The sequence below is a fragment of the Rhinolophus sinicus genome, chromosome 16 (genome assembly GCF_057876585.1).
Source record: "Rhinolophus sinicus isolate RSI-liver-muscle chromosome 16, RSI-T2T, whole genome shotgun sequence".
NCBI lineage: Eukaryota > Metazoa > Chordata > Mammalia > Chiroptera > Rhinolophidae > Rhinolophus > Rhinolophus sinicus.
Genome location: NC_142516.1, coordinates 93,228,692 through 93,250,346, shown reverse-complemented (window position 1 = coordinate 93,250,346; position 21,655 = coordinate 93,228,692). Strand labels below are relative to the sequence as shown.

The following is a 21,655-nucleotide window of genomic DNA, read 5'->3' as shown; positions in this document are numbered from 1 at the left end:
AGATTAAATGAAAATCTGGAAAATAATGGATTCAAGCAAATCACAGAAAATGCAAATGTCCAATAAACATATGAAAATATGCCCAATCTGCTGAATAATTATGGAATGTAAAATTAAATTAGTTACCATTTTCAGTCCATCAGATTAACAAAAACTTAAAAGAGAACCTCTAGTGCAAAGAGGCTAGGAGAAAGGACAACTCACTCATAGACACCTGCGATGGTAGTGAGAACTGTTAAATCTTTTTGGAAAGCAATGACTATCTGTATTAAAGTAAAAAACGAACATTTTCTTTGACCTAACATTTCCAATTTAAGTAATTTATCCTTTAAAAATACAAAGATACAAAAAGATATATATAAAAAGATGGTTATATTCATATCATTTATAATAGCAAAACTCTGACAAAAACTTGAATATCCAGCAGTAGGGAAGTCATTAAATAAATGTTTATTTTCAGTCTCCCCCACTAGAACATAAGCTCCCCAAGAAGACAGATTCTTATCTGTGATCTTAATGCTGTTTTCCCAGCACCTGAACATAATAAACACTCAAAGAAATTGTTGAATAAATGAATGAGTAGAATTCTGGTATATCTAAATTTATAAAATGTGGTGGCCATTAAAAAGAATCCTTTGGATGTATATGTAATGACCTGGGAAAATGCCCATGATATATTATTTAGTGATAAAAGCAAGTCACGAGTAAAGTATGACTCCATTTTTGGTGCTTTTTAAAAGAAGAGATAAAGGAAGAACAGATGGCATGTAATATATATTTGTGTAAGCACAAAAAAATTCTTGGAATGATATGGACTAGGGCTTTCACATTGGTATCCCAGAGGACTGGGATTGAAAGAATGGAGGAGAAATTAACCTTTTTCACATCTCTGCAGGGCTTAAATTCGTTGGAAGGTATTGTACTTTCTTAATACAATTAGCTTACATTAATAAAAGCATAAACCAAACGAGACTATGCTACGGGAAAGACAGCATGTTGGAGTCCTTTGCCCACACGTTAGGAAAAAGTGCCCTTGACACTGTGACAGTATTGGTTTGTTGCTTTGTTTTTTTAAAGGGATTGTTGAACACCTCACGGTAACACCTTACTGTCTTACAGGTAAATTTTGTCCCCACCCCCACCCACCCCTCCTTTAGTTGGCTCTGCCTGTTTCCCTTCCTGCAGGTCCCTCTCACTCAGGTCAACCATGCCAACTCTCCTGCGGGTTTCTGTTAACTCTGCGCTTGCGAGCCAAAGCCGGCGGGCGGGCGGGCGCTGCTTCTGTGCCGCAGCTACTGTGTGCACGCTCGACCTTTGCCACCTTCCGCGCTCGGGGACCTGGAGGAGGAGGTTTGCAAAGAACGTGGCCCAAGGGTCCTTATTCCAGCGCCCTTATTTCCGGAATGTACCCCAAAATACAAGTCCCATCTCCAGAGGAGGGGCCCGGCTTGAAGGAGGAGGGGCGGAGAGCGGTAGACCGAAGTGTCGTGTCCGCCAAGCACCTGCACGGCGCCTCCACTACGATTAATATTAACTTTTATTAAGACTTGGCCTTTCTCTCCCCGGAGCTTCAGAAAGCAGGAAGTCCAAGGCAATGGTGCAGGGAAGGGAACTGGCAGGCAGAGAAAACCTTGAGTAAATTATTTAGCTGATCCTAGATGAAGAGGGATCCCGCCCTCCCCCCTCCTCCGTACACCCCAAGTAGGCCCAGTTTGGGCACCAGCCCTGAAACCGCCACTGATCACTGGTGAGGGGCACACCAGGGAGACGTTTCTTTACCCGGATGAACGCGAGGGCGGCGGGCACCTCTGGGCCCAACCCGGCTCTGGGGGAGATGGCCTTCCCAGGGGCCGCCCCTTTGGGTGGCTGCGAAAGGGAGCTGGGGGTGAAAGTGCGACAGCGCAGCCGGGGAACGTGGACAGGTGGAGGGAGGTTGTTTCGCACACGCAGTTCGAGGCGACACCCACTGCGACAGACCCCCATCCTGTGCGCTCTGCCAGGACCGGAGAAGCAGCCGAGGGGGCGGGGAGGGCTGCGGGTCTTCATGGGGAGCTGCCCCCGGCCGGCTGCCGTGACTCAGCCCTCGGGCTCGAGGGTTCGCGGCGGGGTTGGGGACAGATCCATCCGGCCGCCGGGCCCCGGCCCTTCGGCCGTCTCAGCCAGAGCAGCAGCGCCGCCTGCCGGACACTTCGCGCAGGCTGGACCGCAGCGCCCACCAGACCCGTGGCCCCGGCCGCTGCGAGCCGGGCTGAGCGCAGAACGCTCCCGTCCTTCCCCCAAATCTAGTCCCACCCGTTTGGCCGCAGCCCTGGGCGCTCTGCTCCCACCGATGGAAGCCGCTCTGGATGCTCCTCACTGGGGCCGGTCTGCGCCCGCGACTCCAGCTCCCGGCACCACCCCCGTCCACAGCGGGGCGCGCCTTTACAAGCCCTAGGACGTTTAACCCTGATGACAAAAGCCACCGCTGGACCCCAGCTGTTCCAAAGAAGTAAAAGAAAGTGCCTGGAATCTCGAGGCGCGACTTCCGGGGGCGCAGGCGGCGACGGTAGCGACAGGGAGGCGTTCCCAGGGCCTCATCCCTAGCTGGCGCTGCTCCCCGGCGGAGGCCCCCCAGTCGGGTGCTTCTTCTGTCCCCACTGGTAGCTCCCATCCCCGGGGGACTCCGACAAGTCGCGGAGTCCCCAGGCTGCAGCCGAGATGGCCCGGCTGGGAGCGCGGCCTTCTCCGCCGCCTGGCGTTGGAGGGCAGAAAAGACCGGACACCTGCGGCTCGACGCCCGCGGAGAGAACTGTAGGCGGCACGTGGCGCTTGTATGTGCGGTGGGCTCTGGTGGCCTTCGGGAGGGTCCAAGAGCCTGAAGTCAGATGACTCGTTCATCCAGGCGGCAGGGAAAGGGGCGTGACCGCTGTCACCTGAGCTGTGTCTTCCCTGACGGCTGGGCTGCGCGCAGATGTCTTGATCCCAGGCCCAGCGCTTCTCCCAAGCGTGTTAAACAACGGGCCTCCTTGGGCATGAGCAAAGTTTTCTTAATTTTTCTTTCTGAAACATAAAGATTCAAATCCAGATGGGGATAAATGAAAAGTTCTCGCTAAAGAAACAGCTTGCCCCTTGTCTATGTTGTCTGGCTTTAGAGTTGCAAAAGTCGCTTTATTCAGTAGTTCCAAATCCATGTAAAATTTTACTCACTGAACAGCTGCAAATGGCAGTCGTTTTTGGTCATGTAGCCTTTAGCTCTCAGTTCTGGCCGAGGAGCAACCCTAACCCTAGATGTATAATACATTTCAAGATTCTAAGCCTAGAAATGAGAAACAAATGTTAATTGTTGGTTTTCTGTGGATTTAGGATCATGACCAAGAACTGTATCTGTATAAGTGTTTAATATGTATCACAAGATTTCACTAACATTTCTAAAAGTACAAGGATAGTTATATGAAATTCATAGGTATGATGAAAATTATAACAGGAACAAATGAAAATAGAGGAATTTGGGTTTCTAAAATTTACAATATTTTCAACAAAGTGATTTGAGGGGGGAAATTACATTTTTATTTCTTGTATGTGTGGATTCCAGACAAGCAACCTTTCTTTTTGTTCTTCCTGCAAGCTTCTATAGTGCTATTCATTGGACAATGTCTCGGGTTCTTGTTTAATTGTGTCTTTCTTCTGCTTGTTTCTGGCAACGCACATATTCCCTACCATAATTCTGCCTAGAAAATGGGGACAGGGACTGAAAACAGAATCTAGTTATGGTGCATTTTGTTGTGGTTGTTGTTTTTACACATTAGGTACACAGAGTTAAATAACAATACACTAAGTGTCTTTCATGAGTTAAAGAAAGAGCCTGCCCAGGTCACTTTTAACAACTCCTAATCTGTGGTTTAGGTACTTAATCTTTGTTGCTGATTCTACTAATCAACAATAAGTTAAAACTATTTAAGTGCCACACAACAAGCCATTGTATGTTTGTACTTTAGCTCCTACATTGTTTCTCATTGTTTGCTTTCCTGAGGTTGGAGAGAAATTTATCAACTACCACTTGTATAAAACCTATTATTGTCATACTGCAGATACAAAGTGTTATGATAACAGACTGTTAATCCTGGAAGTTCTGAGACAACAGCTGAACAATTAGAAAAGAATTCCTTTCCTAGAAATTAAAACATAAGTATCAAAATGCATAAATGCCTGGGTTCTTACTTCTAAATAAAATATTAGCCACATAAACCCAATACATGACCTGAATATTATTTTGAAGTAAATGTGTGTATGCATGAAGGGATGGTTTGGTTATCATTTAATATCAGGGCACTCTTCTTCATGGATCAAAACTGGTTGTGTTCTGGTTTATGGATTAGATCTCTAGCACAGAATTGCCAGGATCCAGCAGAAAGAACAAACTGATCATTTAACTTTGAGGCTCTGGCAGGCTAGTTGATATTATCTATATCCACTGAGATCAATGACAAATCCCAATTTGGAAAAGCTGTTGTTAAAACAAATAGGTTTGGGTACTAAAAACATAAGAGCCAAAAGGTCACCTATGCACTTGCCCCCACCTTCGCTAAACTGATTCTTCCAAGAATTTCAAGGTAATGTTGGTATAATCTTGGTAACCAGCAGATTCTACTTTCCTTGTTTTAAATTTGAGAGTTTTCTTCCCCTAGTTCTAATTTCATAACCTTCAAGAAAATAATGATAAAGAAGTAAATATTCCCTCTGATTTGTAGCTAAGTAAATTTAGCGATTGTTTTGGCTCAGTTTCACTCAGCTCGTTTCTCAGTTATCAATAAAACCTGCTTGGTTTTCTAAAATCATTGTCATCCTGTTGACAAAGAAGAGTAGATGGGAAAGGAAAAAGGTAATGGAAAAAAATGGCTAAATGTAAGCGTAATGGAAGTCTGTTGGAAGTCTGTATGGTCTAAACGTGGTTTAAGAAAATAATTTAAATTTTAACTTAAATTCTTAAAACCAAATAACAAAATAAATTAAAGAGCACAGAATCAATATTGAGATATTGGGATGGAAATTGTTTCAAAATAAAGAAACTTTAAAAAGTGTCCCGATAGCTTATAAGGAGGTTCTCAACTACATCCTCAACTAATCTGTCCCTAAGTACAAGTGTTTGGGGACATCTCTTCATGTAGATGAAAGGGCGAGTAAGCTATGCAGATCACTAACTCATCTTCTCATCTGGAATGTCAGAGCTTTGCCACTGAGATTCTATGCAGACATTGAGGCTGTGGAAATCAAGAGACAACAGACTTGAGGCTATTTTGAAGTAAGCAAACCTGAACACATTAGAAACAACTCTGGGAAGGGGTTATTCTATTGTTATTGGAGACATCCTTGTTCAAATGCTCTTTGTAAGGACCCTAGAGCACTTTGCAGAAGATGGTTCATGATAAAAAAGCAGCAGCAGTTCGTGCAATTATCGGAATCCAATCCTAAGTGTATGCTGTAACTTGCAATTCTTTACATGACCTCATTTGGGCCCCATATTACAGATGCGGAAGTGGTGGCTCAGAGCTTGTGATCTCCCCAAGGTCACTGAACTGGTAAATAGCAGCCTGTTTCTAAAACCAGGTGCGAATAGTGCTCCTAAAAAATATATAGTCTCTTCTGCAAGCTGAGATTGCTTTCATTTCTACCTTCTCTTATTTTTTTTCCTGAGTGGTTGTGAATAACAACAGCACGAATATTGCTGTTTATATATTGAGATTTCTATTTAAGATTGGTTTTCTTTAGTAGGTGTTATCAGAAAGAAGTGAAACTCATTGAAACTTTCATTGCTTTCATTAGCAGTCCATCTTGTTAACTTTATTGGGTGACTATGGTAAAGCCGTGAATTGCTCACAGGAAAACAAAAACAAACAAACAAAAAAACCTCAGGCTAATTTCTCCCCATATCTACCTTTTTTGACTTGAGTTCCATAATGCTGGTACTTCCTCTCCCCCTCCCCAATATTTATCATAAGTTCTCAATCTTTCCATATATTAATATCGTACCCATATTACTGTAATTTTTTAAGGAAACATCTTGTGCAAAAAGACCCTTTTAGAACGGTGGGTAGCTCCCCTCCGCCAAATTTGCTTTTCTTAAAGATTTAACAGATCTAAGAATTTCCCGTGCCTGCCTGAGTTGAACTTCGTTTCAACAGACCCGTGGCCATAGTGGGGAAGTTTCGCCAGTCCCCAGTTTGGGAGGGCCTGGGGTAGGAGAGGCGCTGGAGCTGACACCTTCCATTTGGGTCAGAACCGGGTCCCTTTCCGGGTTCACTTCCGAGGCTGCGAGGAACGCGGGCCGTGGCCTTAGCGCTTCGCAGAGCGCGAGCGCCCCCTGGCGGCCCGAGCCGGGAACAGGATGCCGAAAGGCTAAGGGATTCCCGGGTCCCCCACGCCCTGTCCAGCGCCAGAGGCGCCGGCAGCCGCTAAGTCATCCTACGAAATATAAACCCGGGCGTCCGGGCGCCGACCCAGCTAAGCCTCCCCAGTCTGCGCTGCCCACTGGCGCCACTGGTCCCCGTGTTGTCTTGGGCTCGCTCCGGGGGTGGCGGGGTGGGGGGCGGCGTCCTGGCGTCGGAGGCGCGGTGGCCTGCCTTGCAGGCGACGGCCCGCATTTCTTGCTCTTTCAGCGGCCTGGGAGACTGGCGGGCGGCTGGCGGCGGGAGCGGGTCCTGGCATTTCGGAGCAGCCGAGCGCCCCTCCTCGCCCGGAAGCGCCCCGCGCGGTCTAACTAGCGGCGGGCGTCGGAGCGGTGGGCCGGGCGGGGAAGGGGAAGAGCTTGTAATCGCTTGCAGCGGGACAATGCCGACTTTTGAACCTCTAACCACTAAGCAAACAACCCTTGTGCTCTCGCTCCACTGTCCAAACAGGGTTTATTGACAGGCGTTTCACAGCAACGCATAGCAACCGAGGCGGCGGCGAGGGGGCGGGCGAGGGGGCGCGGCCACTGCGGGATCCCGGCGCCCCGACACCCCAGGGTCCCCTGCTCAACGGACCCCAACCTGGCTTCCCCTGTGGGAGGGGTCCGACACTCTCCCTCCAACCCCGAGGCCAGGCGTCTGCGGGCCCGGCCCCCAAGGGCCCCTTTACCACCCAGAAGGGCCGCGTAATTGGGGAGATGTTGCATGGGGGGGGGGATGTCTCGCAGTTTTGTTCGTCCTCCCCAGCCCCCCGTACACCTCCTCCCTCTCCGGAGAAGCTGATTAAGGCTCCAAGGATTTGTAGGAAAACGAAGCCCTGCCCAGAGCGCTCAGCTCAGCGGCCTCCAGGACCAAGAACTTCAAGGACAGCAGCCCGGACCCCAATGGACCAGCCAGATAACAAGCAGCCATCACTAAAAGGATCTTCTTAGGCTGGTTCTTGAATTCTTGTTTCTGGGGGTACGCGGGAAGGGGGGAGATCGTATAAGGAAACTGCGCAGGGCAGGTCATGGGGTGGAGAGAGAAAGGGCTCATGTCAATGCTCGGCGATTCACAGAAGGCTATGTTCATGGAATTGTTGCCTTGGGAAAACAGGAAACACAATATTTTTACTTAATGCTCATGTTTAACGACTGAACTGTGGGCGTCCCTAGAAAGAAGGGAATCTCTGGTGAAGGGAACGTTTGCAAATGCCTCCGTGTGAATTTGATGAGATGCTATGAGGGGGCTCTCTGACCTCCAACCCCCAAAACTGCCCGCAGCTGGGAAGCAGCAGCCCATTCAGATGTGCATTTTGCCCAAAGGCACCCCCATGAGAACTACACATTTCACAATCCAAGGCTGGGCTCAGGCTTGGGGGCAGGGAAGGTCTCAGAACCTGCTCCCTCCAGCTTCTGACGCTCTGGGGTAAAATGAGGTTGTCCAGATAAACTTCTTCACCGCCTGCCTGATTTTGCTAATTCTCATTGGCAAGTTTGGTAGATTTTCATGTCTTAAAAAAATAATAATAATAATTCTGGACAAAATCTGAAGACAATAAATACAGAATCTGAAATCTGGGAAGCTCATTTATCTTTCTGTTTCTTTTTAGAAAAAATTCAACTGTGCTCAAATACCCCCCTACTTCCCTTCACCATATCACTTCTCTCCCCATGGTTCCAGAAGGCTTTTTAAAGGCTGGCTTGGATGTTACACAGACCAACAACCCACACAGCAGCAACAACAACTCCCCTTCTTCATCAGCCCCAAGATTGTGAAAATGACAGGAAGTCCAGGTCGGCTCTGGCATTTATAGCACTGACATACATTCAGCCCAGAGAAGCTCTGGTGACAGGCTTTCTAAACAAGGCCCAGTCCCGGGCCCCCTTGTCAGGCCTGGAGTCCAAGAACCACCTTACCACCCTCCCAACACACATACACCCCCCATCCACTGCATATTCACCAGCCATGCCTTTCCTGGTCTGGGGAGGGAAGAGAAGACAGACAAAGCAGTCTGTCTTCTGCAGTCTTTGGTCGGTCCAGGTTTCTATCTTAGCTGCCTCTGGCTTCTGCAGTGTAAATCTTGCCTTCCCTTGAGGCAGGAGGGGCCAGCTGGTCCTTGGATGGCAGTGAGTAGGCAGCAGCCATGTTGGCTCCAAGCACTGGTGCTCCCCTGAGTCCCTCTCTTCCCTCAGCTCCAACCAGAGGTGCATCGCCAGATTTTGAAGACAAAGAGCTGGGGAGGAAGGGGCGGAAAGCCTGGTCTGTTTAGCCAGTCCAGGCACTGCTTCTGCCAGCACTACGTGAAGCCCTGATGGTCATCATCACCCGTCTCCTCACTGGCAGAAAGAGTCAGACCGGAAAAGGTCAAAATCTGGGACAATGTCTTCCTTGAGGTCTCCATACCCACTAGTCTTTGCTCCTGGCCCCCATTTCTCCTCCGAGAGCTGGATAAGTTGGTGTACAATGTGGGTGGGAGGAAAGGGGTCTCTCCTGAGGATTCGAGCAGAGTCCATACACCTCATGGCTCAGCCTGGAATTGCTCTGCTGCTGCAGGCCACTGTAGGTCATTGGGTGACAGTGGGGTTCAACACCCCCCCAGGCCCCAGAACCCCAGGAACAGAGCCAGGCACGGAGCCTTGCAGGGAAGACACAGGACTCAGGGGCTCTGGGACACTTCTCAGAGGACCTGGCTGTGGCTGGGGAGGCTGGGGTGCAGACGGTGGGGGCTGCTGTTGCTGCTGCAGTTTCTTCTTGTTGATTTTCCTTTCCTTTGCTCGGCGGTTCTGAAACCAAATTTTAACCTGGAAATGGGAAGGTGGAGAAAACAGAAGGTGGTGAAGAAGAGGATGTGAGAGGGGAAAGGCCCAGTATTCAGCACTAGCAGCAATATCTCCCTCTCCAACTAAAGAAGTGCCCTCTCTGATGGAAGGACCCCAAACCCTCGCACAGCCTTTCATGGGATAGCCCTGTAGCAGCCAAGCTGGAGCCCTCCCCAAGCCCGCTTCCGCCTCCTGAGAGAAGAGCCTTCCTTCCTCCTTGTTCCCAGGTTTCTTTCCAAAGCAACCTTTATCTATAATGTTACTGGAAAAGTTCAGAGTCTCACAACCAAGGAAAACAGAAACTGCAAGGCCCTTGCTACACCAAGCAAGAGGAAGCCAGTGCTGATGTACTTTAGATGACAACCTTTGGCCTCTCAAAGCTAAACTGAAAAGTAATATTCCTCACCGTGGAGCCGAGACTGAGATTCAGTGAGGGGCTTCCTGGCTGTGAATTTGGCCTGTTTTTTCCAGACCATGCAGAGTGTGTATGAGCCAAGCCTCACCCCTCTAGTTTTTATGGGCAGAGATTGGGTCTTATATTACTTTTTTTGCCCCCAGTACAGTGCTGGGTCCAAAGAGAATAGGTCTTTAGGTCTTTATTGACCCAAATAGAAATCTGGATTAAACTAATACTACTCTTTCTTACACATCCCAGACCCCTCAAAATGTGGGGCGGGGGGGGGGATAGTCAACATCATCAAGAAAAGACAGCTACAGGTGGACAGAGCCTTTTAAAAAAAGTATTCAGAAAGAAAACGTTCTCCATCCTGCTGCTTTAATCTGCTCACAGAACTAGGTAGACCTTCCACCTGGCTTCTGCCTCTCCCCAGGTGACTGCCCATCCAAGGCAGTGACCAGGTGCAGGGCAGCAGGGTGGTCCCCACCTGCCTCTCGGAGAGCCCCAGCGTGGCGGCCAGCTCGGCTTTCCTCCGGATGGTGATGTAGCGACTGTAGTGAAACTCTTTCTCCAGCTCCAGCCGCTGGTGGTCCGTGTACACCACCCGGTATTTGTCTTTCGTCCTGGTTTTCACTGGAGGAAGCAGAAGTTTGGGCTGAGAACTGCAAGGCCCATCAGTCATGGGTAATGACAAACCTCCCTAACCCAAGGGCCATTTCTCTTCCTCTGCTGCCCTGGGGGTAGGGGTTTGGCTGGTTCCTGCGGAGTCTGACAAGACCCCCCAGAGGGTCCTGGGGGGAGGGTGTGGGGCTCTGTGGGACAACAAAACTAACCTTGGGCTTAAGAGGGTTTTTTTTTATTTATTAATAAAAACTGAAACCTCATACACATAGAAGAAAGCAGAACCCAGGCACCCTTTCAGAGAACCAAATACAGTAGTGGAGCTGCCTAGGCCCAAAGGGAAAGGGGGCAGGGCAGAGTCCCAGGAGTATTCAGATTTTCAGGCCCACCAGAGATGGAAGCTCACCTAGAAACAGCTGGGTTTGCAGGGCTGCCGTTATTGGTGGCGGAGGTGGGGGTTACTTTCTGTTTCCTTTATTAGAAGTGAAAAGGGGGGTGCAGGAGGGGACAGGACCCCTCAAGTCACCAGAACTACCCCCAGAACACGAGGCCCCACTGGAGGAATTCTGAGCTGGGGAATTCTCCAGCTGGGGACATGACACATATCTGGTGGAACCTGGTTTGGCATTCCCCACGTTTTCTTTTTTAATTCCCCATTTATTTCTGCTGCAAACCCTGCCAGAGCTATCCTGACCAGTGATCTGTGCTCATTGGATTGTCAACATATTAAACCTCGGATTGATGGTTTTACTGAAGGGCCTTGACAAATAGTGCCGCCGCAGTGGGAGCAGGCCGGAGCCTGGCGTCTCCACTGGGTCTGTTCTGGGTCAATCCTGCACATAGCCCTGACCAGGCCCGGGTCTTCTGGCAGCAGAACGGGTTCCATCTCCCAGCGCCCAGTCCAACAGGAAGATCTAAAGGTCTGGGAGCTGCTTGGAGGTGTTTCATGCCCCGCAGGCCGACTTTGTTCAGGTAAAACCCTTTGCAAACCACAACAAAAGCGCCCTGGGAAGATACAGGCGGGATCAGAGGGAGCTCCCCCAGGCCGCTGAAAGGGGAACACAGTCGCAAACAATGCCGGACAAGGCGATCTTATCAAAGAAAAGCCCTTTCAATGCCTTAATAACCACCGCATTCTGTTTGAATTACCACTACTGAGCAAATGGCGGCCCGGGCTTTCATCCCCCTCCCCGCCAGGCGCATTAACATAAACACTGCCCGGCAGGCGCATTTGAATGGGCGCAGCGGCCCCGACCCCGCGCCTGCGAAGAAAGTGAAGGGAACTAACACGTCCCAAGGGCCTTCCAATGGGTGGGCGCATTCCCACACGTTGCTGCCTCGCATCCACTCGAGGCCGCCGGTGGTAATCGTCCCCTTTTTACAGGTAAGGAAACTGAGATTCAGACCAGGTCAGGCCGATGGGAGAGGTGCGGCTGGCATTGCAGCCTAGTTGGAGCCACCAGGGACACCTCCGGGGCTACGCAGCGGTGCGCAAAGGAGTTCTCCAAGCCCAACTCCCCAGTAGCGACACTCGCCCTGGGATGTTTGGGGGCAGCTTTTGCTGGGGTGCTGCCCTTTCAGTATCCCGGACGCGCCGGGAAACATGGTAACTAAGACCCCTTGCGCTCTGCCGCCCGCGCCCAAGGGTCTTGGAGGAGCCCTGCACCCCCTGGGAACCGAGGAAGGGGCTGGAGGAGGGGAGAGATGAGAGGAACTTGCCAGAATTCATTATTGACTGCGAAAGTCACCACCCTCTTTCCGGGCCCTAAAAGAGACAATAGCAGGGCTGGGAAGGTGTATATCAAAGCGGGCCGGGCCGAGTACCACCCCCTCGCCCCTTGACAGATGACGCTCCGCAGAGGAGTCGGGCTCCGGCCTGTGGACCGCGGCCTCCCCACATTAACATCACAAGGGCGCCCGGCGCCGACTGCGGCCTTGCCACCTCGGTGCGGGACTTCACAGCGGCCTCTCATCTGCTGACCCTGCGGCCTGGGCTCCTGCGGCTCTCCCCTCCTTCTGCGACCCCTCCCCCCCTCCCTGGACTCGCCGAAGGTCTCCCTTAGGCCGCCGGGTCCCCACCAGTTGCGTGCCAGGCAGGCTCTATAAAGGGGGCCTTCTTTGGGAGTGCGCTCGGTTCTGACCAGGGCGCCTCATCTAGGGGAAGGGACCAAGCCCAAGTTGCGAGGCTGGCCCTGTGACCTTCTCCCTGGGCGGCAGCGTTTCCCACCCGGACGATCCCGGCATGTGCCCAGTGACGCAGAAACCGATACCCAGAGACAGCCCCCAACGGCAGCTCTGATTGATACGGCTGTAATAGGCTATAAACCTCTGCGAAGTGGCCATAACCTGCATGCGGCCTGGCTGGGCCAGAAAGGAGGGAAGAGAAAAAAGCGGAAGTGCAGAGGGCTGGAAAGACTTCATGGAGTAAAGGGGGCCGCCAGCAGGACTCTCCCCAACACACCTATTCGTACTTGCTTCCCACCTGGACACACATCCTGACATTAGATGGGGCAGACCCTGAACCCATGAGCCCCACAGTCCGGCAAACATAGGATCTTTACAGAAACGTCTCCTAAGCAAGCTTCTTGGCTGCATGTGTGTGTGTACATACACACACCCTGAGATGCTTGATTTGGGACAAATTATCCCACGTCCGGAGCTGCGGCTGTATTCCCACCAAGGTTCCTTCCCTCCCCGGGCTTCTTGCCCCTAGCCCTCCAGCTTCTTATTGAAGTAACCCCTTTACCGATCAAATTTTCAAAGATCGGGCGCGCCCCCTTCCCCTTAGTTCTGGGGCCAACACCTCCTTTCTAGCCACAGCACCTCTGCCCGGTCTCCCCACTGGCTGTAGCTCTGATCACTTGAACTGGCCCGAATGGCCAGACCTGGCCCCACGCGCCGCCCTCCTGGCCCCCCAGGCCACCGCTCTTCCAAATTAGTCAGATGCGGAAGGAGGACGTGGAGAGAAATGGTCAAGAGCCCGGCGGGTGGAGTTCGAGGCTCCCTCTTCCCGGTGGCTGAAAGCTGCGCACGGAGTGCGAGCGGCGGTGGCAGCAAGTGGGGAGGGCGGGATCCACTCTGTACAGCCGTGCTTCTCTGCCCTAAACTGAGCACCGGGTGTGACACCAAAATATTCACCTTCGACCCCCGCCAGCCCAGGCGAAGGATCTAAAGAAGCCCTGAGGGTCCCAGCTCCCGCCTCTCCTTCCTGGCGCGTAGCCTCCAGATAGCCCCGGATGCCCGGGTGCGCACAGGACACGCGGCCCGCCCAGCAGCCGGCGCGGAGTCAGCGCCTCGCAGGGCGCCCTCCCGCGGGGCGCGTCGCCGCTTACCTTGGCTTCCAAGGGACGGCTGCGCGGGCTTCCGCATCCACTCGCACAGGTTCCGCCGCTGACCGCCGGGGGACAGCTGTTCCGCGGCGTTAGTGGCGGCGGGCCCCGGAGGACCGGGGTTGAGAGTCTGCAGCAATCCGGAGGCACAGGGAGGCGCGGCGGGCGGGTGGTGCGGGTGGTGATGTGGGTGATGGTGCGGGTGGTAGTCGGCCGGGCTGCTGTAGCCCATGGCTGCGGCCGGCGAGCCCCCGTTGAGGCCGTGCGCCACGGCGTTGGCGGCGGCCGCGGCGCCCCCCGGCGCGTAGCCGTTCCAGTCCTCCCGGAGCGGGGCGCCGTAGGCCGCCGGCCAGGATGGCCCCGGGGACTGCGCATTGTCCAAGTTCGCGGCCGCTGCAGCTGCGGCCGCCACATGGTAGCCACCGTAGTCCGGGTACTGAGGGGGACTGACGAAGTTCTGCGGGGCCAGGTTGAGGCCGCCAGAGTGGCGAACGGAGCTGGGGTACATGCTCACGTCCTTGTCCAGGAGGTAGCTCACGTACATGGTGGCGAGGGCCCGACAGCCAACCTCACCATGCTGCCTGGGGACGGACGCTGGGGACTGCCGGGGGGCGCGAAGGGGAAGGGGCGAGGGGGTGCGAGGAGCAGCGGGTGGCTGCGCCCTAGCCCGCGGTGCTCCGCTGGCTCCTCGCGGCGCTTCTGCCTCTGAGGCGGTCCCTCCCACTGGCCTGTCTCCTCCCTCCCTCCCTTTCTTCCTTCTTTCCTCCCACCTCCTTCCCACTAGGCTGCAGAGGCGGGGAAGACCCGCCACAGGCTGGCGTGCGGAGCCCGGAGCCGGCGGCCTTACGTGATTAACGAGTGTTTACAGGACTCTATTAGTAATGACACAGACACCAATGGCTGGAGACGTCGAGGCGCAGCGCGCACCCCGCGCACAGCCCCCCGAAACACGATTTGCATTTTAAAAGATAAGGGGGGGGGGAGCTCGCGAGAGGGCCGCGACCCGACCACAGCTAAATATTCAAACCTTTATTGTTAAGAGCTTCCTCCTTCCAACCTGGTGCACTTTAACCTCCAATCACAGGTTCAAAGAATGAAATCAAGAGGCTTGCAAAAGAGAGGGGGAAAGAGCTATCTTGGTGGGAATCTGGGCTTGGAGACTAAGGAGTTGTGTTTATGCATTTGCAGAAAAGGGGAGGAGGGCAGTCCAGGGCTCCTTCTATCCCAAAGAGAAAAGAAAAGGGAAACCATTGCTTTGATGACAACATTTTTAACTAACCCAGGAGGTGACGAGTTGAGCCAGAAGAGTTGGGCTGGTTCCTTTCCCCTCTGCACCCCTGGCCAGGACAACTGTTCTCCCTAAATAAATGTCAGCGCTAATCATTTATTTTCTTCCCCAAGGAAACCAATCTCCCTCGGCATGAGATAAATTGTGACCCTAGCTGCAGGCTGCATCTCCGAGGTCATCTCACATTTGGGATTTAAGTTAAAGCGATCAATTTTTTAAGCATTTACATTCAAGACTCAAAAGTCTTAACTACAAGCCAAGGTAGAAGTCAGGCTAGTGGGGAACAGTAATGGAGGGGGCATGAAGGAGTTGCCAGAGTGCAGGTAATACTCTGTTTCTTGAGCAGGGTGCTGGTTACTCGGTGTGTTTGTGAAAATCCAGCGAGCTACACTTACATGTTTACTATGCCTAAATAAGGAGTAAAAAAAAAATCAAAGAAAAGGGAGCCTAGAATGTCTGCTAATGTGTACCTAGGTGTTTTTGTCACACATCATACCTAACTCTTAAAACCACTTTCTCCTTTACAAAGTAAAACATTCTCGGAAGAAAATGGTTTTTCCTCTCCAGGGGAAGGGAAGGGAAGGAACCCTGGCCCACTACTAATGATTTCTTCTGAAAAGCTACGAGTGGGGAAGAGTTGAGAGAGGATCTTCCTTGGATTTTGAAGCAGTTCCAAGGGGCCCAGGGTTGGCGGTGGCGGCTGTGGGGGCCTGTGCTGCAGGGCCTGGCTGGCGATCTGCCCAGACAGGAGCACATGGCGACGAAATTCGGCTCCCGCACTCGCCCATCTCGGTTTAGCAACCACAGGGAGTGGGTCTTCTCTCGGAACTCAGACGGCACTGCCAGACTGGGATTCGCAGGGCCAGGTCCGGCGGGCTGGGCAGGCTGACTGGGTGGCTTTGAGCGCGCTCTGGGCGGTGGGGCGCTGGCCGCTGGCCTCCAGATCTGCACTTGGTTCTCACTGTCAAGCGCTCTCTGGCATTTGTCACTTCATCTTGTCATCTTTTACCTCCCTTGATCCTCACATCTCCCTAGATCTGGAACAAGGCGGACGTTGTCATCGTCTCCAGTTTACAAATGCCTCCCACCAGGCTTCATGGTGCAGAGCAGCCAGGCCCAAGCAAGTTCAGGGCTTGGGGGTCCCCTGTTTGCTGGTCGCTCGCATCCTTCCTGTTTCCGAAGGTGTGGGTGGGTGTGGGGCAGCGAGTTGAGCACTCAAGAGGTGGAAGACCAGAGCAGGTCATCCATGTGGACCTCCTGGGCCTGGCCTGGACAGCTTAGTGCCATCGGACCTCTTGAGAAAAAAATAGAAGATACATAGCAAGCCCCATTACAGAACCCAAGTCATTGAATGGGGTGTGTGTTTGCAAGGGGCGTCTGCAGTCTTGACGAGGCAAGAACATGAGAGGTTAAATGATGGGAACTGCAGACTTTTGATCTCGCAAACATCTTCCTGCTCTTCCTGGAGACACAATCAATCCCTCCTTCCGTCCCCACACCCCCTTCCCAAGCCTCCAGCTCTGGAAGCCAGCCGAGGCCCGGGCTTGAGCCTGTGTCTTCGGAATGTAGGCATTCTTTGGAACAATCACTTTATTGGGGACAGCCATCCCCTCCGCCCTGCGGTGGCCGCTTCCTGCGTTTTTATGGCCCGGCCGCCGGCCACTGGCTAATTGTCCCGGTTTTCCAGCTGTGTCTCTGTGCTCTGCCCCGGAGGAAGGGCTCTGGCCTGCCCACCCAAATGGGGGCGGCCGGGGTTGCTCTGGCCCCAGGGGTCATGCCAGGCCGCAGAGAAGCCTGAGACCCACTTGGGGTTTGAGGGCTAGAGAAAGGAAATCCTTGTGAAAACCAATTGTTTTTCCTCCTGGGAAAAGGGACCGTGGGGTCTAGACTGTTGGGTGAGGGGAAAGAAGCCAATAGTGACGTCCTTGGACAGGCTCCTCAGAGTGAAAGTGTCACCTCTCTTCCGGGTTGCCCTCTTAACCCCAAGAGGCCCATCTGGGTGCTCACAGGGCTGGGTGGCGGGAGGTGGCTGATGGGGAGGGAGCCTGGGCATCTGTAATCGGATGGCTTAGCCGCTGGCAGGTCTTTGTTGAGTGCCTATTCCGAGGCCTGCTCTGGATGGGGTGGCTTCTCCAGCCTCTGGGTGAAGGGAGGGTGTGGCTGTGGGAGGGTGCAGGTGCATCAGGACCCCAAGCACAACTTTCTCAGTCCTAGACCCAAGGTACTTGTCAGCTTTCTCAGAGCCTTTGGCCTGAGCGGAGAAACACCTTCCAAGGTCATTCCCAACCTCGCTGCTCAAGGCTCCCTTCCAGCCAGTACCTCTGGTCTCCAGCTGGCTGCCCCACCAGAGAAGTCTTCAGCAAATCACTCTGGAGAGCAGCTTATTTGGGAAGCTTGGGCTGGGCTGCGGCTGCGGCTGGGGCTAAAGCTATGGCCCCAGGGAGCCAGAGCTAGAGCAAGCTTTTAAAGGCAAAAGAGGGTGAGAAGAGACTCAGGTAAATTGTCAGGAAGACTATCGGGGTAGCTACGACTCAGTTATCAAAGGGACATCTCTTTGTTACTGTTGGTATAGAGGCCATTCTGCATTCCTCGGAGAGGGTTGGGGCTTCCAGGATCCACCTGGTGGCAAGGACGGGGGCGCAGAGGTGCCTGGTGAGCAGGAGGTGCCGGAAGGGGCGGGCTGCTCCTCTAGGCAGATGAGACACTCCTTGAATCCACAGATCATTGACAGGGCTCCCTCCCTGCTCAAAGGTCCCCAGTGTTTGCTCCAGCTTGGGGGACCCTGCTTTCCCTCATTTGTGACTCTTAGAAACTGGGGAGCCTGTGACCGTTGTAACCCAGATAGGGCAGACCATCTTTAACCACCTTAGCACGCAAGTCCGCTTTCTGAATCCCTTTTAAGATCAAGGAAATTGTCCAAGTAGTGGACCCTTCCCAACTCCCCTCCACCTCTGCACAGGAAACCCTCTCACCCTGCATTGCCCTGAGTTCCCAGGATAGTTAAGGAAGAGTAAGAAGGAAGAAAATGTTGTCTAATAACATGTTCAGCTCGGCAATCTACATTGCTGTGGAGTCATTTCTTCACTGGAGTTTAGGGAGATTCTCAGCCATTGCATTCAATCATCAATCCCCCTTCCTACACAAAGGAAGGCTCAATAATTCCTGGTTTGACCCCAACAACCCCACCCTGGCCTGCCACAGTTCACTCAGCTAACCTCACTGAGTAGGAAATCGATCACAGTGTCCTCTCTGTGGGGCCGTACCCCCCCCCCCCCGCCCCCAGTCCATCACCTGCTCTGCCACATCGGGCCACATGGAGCCCAGTGTGTTCATCCTGAAAAGCAGGGAGGGGCTGCAGCCGCCCAGCCTCCATTCACAGGAACAGATGTGTCCCTGCCCAGCAGAGTCAAGAATGTTTTCCCCAAGCAAACTGAGTGTCGGTCCTCTCTACCTGAGGAAAAATTCCTGAATTTGTGGGAGGTCATTGGTGGAACTCAGAGACCAGAGTGCCCGAAAGTGGGGAAGCAGCTGCCTTACTCCTCCCAAGGAAGCCCTACCAAGCCTTCTGGTCCAAAGGCAAGGAATACATTTTTTCCTGCTCTTCTATCCAAAATATATTCTAAATGCCAGGAGATCTAGGAAAATAAAGAGCCGCAGGAGAGGGGGTGGTATTTGGGTGCAGAAATCTGGTTTTGCTCATTGGTGAATGAAAGTTATGCAAGTCAATGGTGGGGTTGCCCATATTCTTCTTCCTTTTGGCCGAAATTAGTCTATGGACTCTGTGTGTCTTGTATAACACACTCTAATTCTGTGTGATGGATGGTTTAAAGCCCCAGAGGGAGGGAGTTGGGGTTGCACCATTGATGCTGAGGGAACCAGACTCTCAGGCCAGCAACAGCTAAATGTTATCAAGTGGCTTTGACATGAAGGGTCTTCAGTTACCATTTGTTCACTTGCCAGTGTCTCATGCCTACAGTGACCTTTGCTTATCATATGAAAATATGTTCCTCAGAAGCCCTACACAGGAGGCTTCCTGTGCTGCAGGAGGGGCTCAAATAAAGGCTCGGTTCTGCCTGTCTCACTGCGCCCATCAGAAAGCTACTCTCCTTAGAGAAGAGACAGGGGACTTAGCATCTGTGTAGCCCTTCCAATTTACAAAGGAGAAATCTGAGGCCCAGAGAGGTTAGGTGACTTTCCCAAGGTCGTACAGCTAGCTATTCCAGTCACTAAAATTAAATGAGCTGCTATAGGTACATTCTTTGTAATCCATAGTATTCTGTGCACACGTTAATCATTATTAAGGCTGCTGGTGCCACCCTGGAAACACTGCTTCCCCAACAGGAAACCAGCAGGCATGACTCCGGAATGCCAGCTCCCCACTCCCCCCACCCAACCCAAATAGAACCAGAACAATCAGGTTTTGCTGTTGGAACAATTCTGACTATTTTCCGTGTCCTATGTATTTCTCCCTTTCACAGGCACCTGCTAACTGCGGTTTGTTTATTGGATGGTGAGTTTTCCTTAAATTCTACCCCAGATTTTTTCCCAATTGCCAGAGAAGGTATCCATTTGCTTTTGTCCTTCAGTAAATATTTTCTGAAAAAAGCTCTTTATTTTTTTAACCAAATCTGATATCCTGTGGTTGTTCTCTGGAAATGTGTCAAATTTAAAAAACGAGTAATGGTTATGCAAAGAAATTGTGTTGTCTTCCCTCAGCCCTTCTTCCCACATTAGTGTCCCGGGACAGCTTTTGGACGTACAGACCCCAAAGCCTCCGTCTGTGAGGAACTAAAAGGAGGCCCCCTTTCAGGCTTCCGGTTACTAGATGAAAGCCAAGCCCAGCTGGGCCCGTGAATTCCTAGCGGGACAGCTGTCTGGTCCCTTCACTCGGAGCACGCGCCGGCCTGGGCTTGCACATTTTAATGGGAAGTGAAAATCGGCAGAGCAGCAGCCCCCTCCCCCAGAAGGGAGTGTGCATGGAGGGGTTGAAGGGTCCAGGAAAGTGAAATCAGCTCCTGGGCCTCCAGCTCTTCTTAGCGTTGCCATCGTGCTGTTTTTTTTGTGTGTGTGTGTGTGTTTGTTTGTTTGTTTTTAACGAATTTGTAAGTAAAGTATTATCATTCACCCTGGTATCTGCACCAACCACGTCAGCATCCTGGACACTCGCTGGGCCCACTCTGGCCTCCCCGCGGCGGCGGCTGGTGCTCTTGCGGAGGTCCGAGCCCACCGCCGCGGTCCCTGCTGTCGGGGTTTGTCTCCCGCATCCTGCGCACCGGAGCGCGGAAATGAGAAAACGTCTCCACCAGGCCGTGGCCAGCAGAAGCCAGGGCGTGTCATCGTTTGAGCCAAAATGTGGCCATAGAAAACTGCCCTACCAGACCTCGGCAGCCACAGGTGACCCGTCCGCGCGAGGAACAGCCTCGCTTCTGCTCCCACTGGAGAAGAAAGCAGGAGCCACAAGAGTCGTTGTTCAGGGCCCTGCCCAGCCCGGCACCCAGTCCCGTGTCCCGCGCCTGCCCTCTCGGCTGCAAGGGCTCTGGCGTCTTTGAAAGAGGCGCTGCCAGTTCTTCCTTCTCATTCACCCCCCAGCTCCTTTGAAGGGGGGCGATCCAGCGACTCCCCCCACCTATACCCGCTCATGCAGAAATAAACAATTTCCCTGACAAGCTTTGAAACGTTGAAATGTAACTGTGAAATTGGAGACACCTCGGTTGTGCCTGAGAGGTCCAGATGACATCTACACTCCTTCTAAAAACACTGCTGGGAATCTCCACCCTGGGGAGGCCTGCCTGTCTTAGGGTGAACACATTTACAGAAAGGGCCCAGACTCTGCATTTGGGGGCCCGTCTATCTAAGAGTTGGACTCAGCCAGGGTTGGACAAGGTGACTTAAATCTAGTGCATTATTCTGAGCGTCAGGCCCAGCCTGTGGCACTTCCGGGACAGAAAACCGTCTTAGCCAAGCAGCAGGTTTCCTGTGTGTGTCAGGAAAGCCCCCAGGTTACCCAGGCCAGAGGGAGACAGGCGTCTAGCCCTAGGCCCAAGGGCTCCACCATTGCCTCCGGGTCCTAGAGCACAGAAATGGAGTCATCCAGTTCCCTCTGTGGCATGCACCTGCCTTCCTTCACCCAAAGAAGAAGGCGTCTGACACAGGCCCAGTCTCGAAGACACTGGTGGCCACAGCTCACTTCCATCCTACTCATCTCAACAGTTTCTGGCCCTCACCCTCACCCCTTACAGGGAACACCTGTAAGATGAGGTTAACCCATTAAAATTCCCGGTGCTTCCCGAGCTGCTTCTTTCTGTTGAGTGCAGCCCCCAACCGAGTATGGCCACATCACTTTTTATGGAAAAGAGGTTATTTTGTTGCTGTTGCTGCTGCTAAGTCAGACAGGATGGTCACTAATGGAGTTCTTGTCTTCCCGGGAAGGGCCAACCCTGCCTTCATTTCTTACCCTGGCTGTGTTGAAGGAGATGCCCATGGCTTGTTTCTCCTCTGCCAACAGAAGCCTAAGAAGCGTTTGTTGGGGTCTGTTAGCCTTTCCGGTGTGTGTGGCTGAGAGAGAGTGTGGTGAGCTCCTCCTGCAGGAGTGGTCATTCTGGAGGCCAGTGTAGGGAGCTGCCCAGTTGGCTGGGGCTCGGAAGGGTTGATAGGGTCCCCAGAGCCACTCTACTCTGGCCAGAAAGATTTCTATGAGTACCGATTTTCCTCCACTACCTGCTTTATCAGCGGTATGGGGTCTCGCCTTGATCCCAGGGCCCACAATTTCCAGCAGTGCTCAAATTATTGTTAATTAC

The 21,655-nt window shown here is 52.5% G+C and overlaps 1 protein-coding gene across 1 annotated transcript; it reads right to left on the bottom strand.

Moving 5' to 3' along the window:
• Nucleotides 1-8,045: 8,045 nt before the first annotated feature.
• Nucleotides 8,046-14,114, bottom strand: CDX2 (caudal type homeobox 2). Its single transcript, XM_019736432.3, has 3 exons — nucleotides 13,574-14,114; nucleotides 10,108-10,253; nucleotides 8,046-9,205 (listed from the first exon to the last, which is right to left on the bottom strand). Exons 1-3 carry the CDS (start codon nucleotides 14,112-14,114, stop codon nucleotides 8,969-8,971), a joined length of 924 nt encoding a protein of 307 aa, XP_019591991.1. The 3' UTR covers nucleotides 8,046-8,968.
• Nucleotides 14,115-21,655: the final 7,541 nt, after the last annotated feature.

Excerpts from the sequence above, each read along its gene's own strand:
- CDX2 (XM_019736432.3), bottom strand. The coding sequence starts at position 14,114 with ATGTACGTGAGCTACCTCCTGGACAAGGACGTGAGCATGTACCCCAGC. Across the intron at positions 10,254-13,573 it reads GCCGTCCCTTGGAAGCCAAG|TGAAAACCAGGACGAAAGAC; the intron begins GTAAGCGGCGAC and ends TGCTTCCTCCAG. Across the intron at positions 9,206-10,107 it reads TGGGGCTCTCCGAGAGGCAG|GTTAAAATTTGGTTTCAGAA; the intron begins GTGGGGACCACC and ends TCCCATTTCCAG.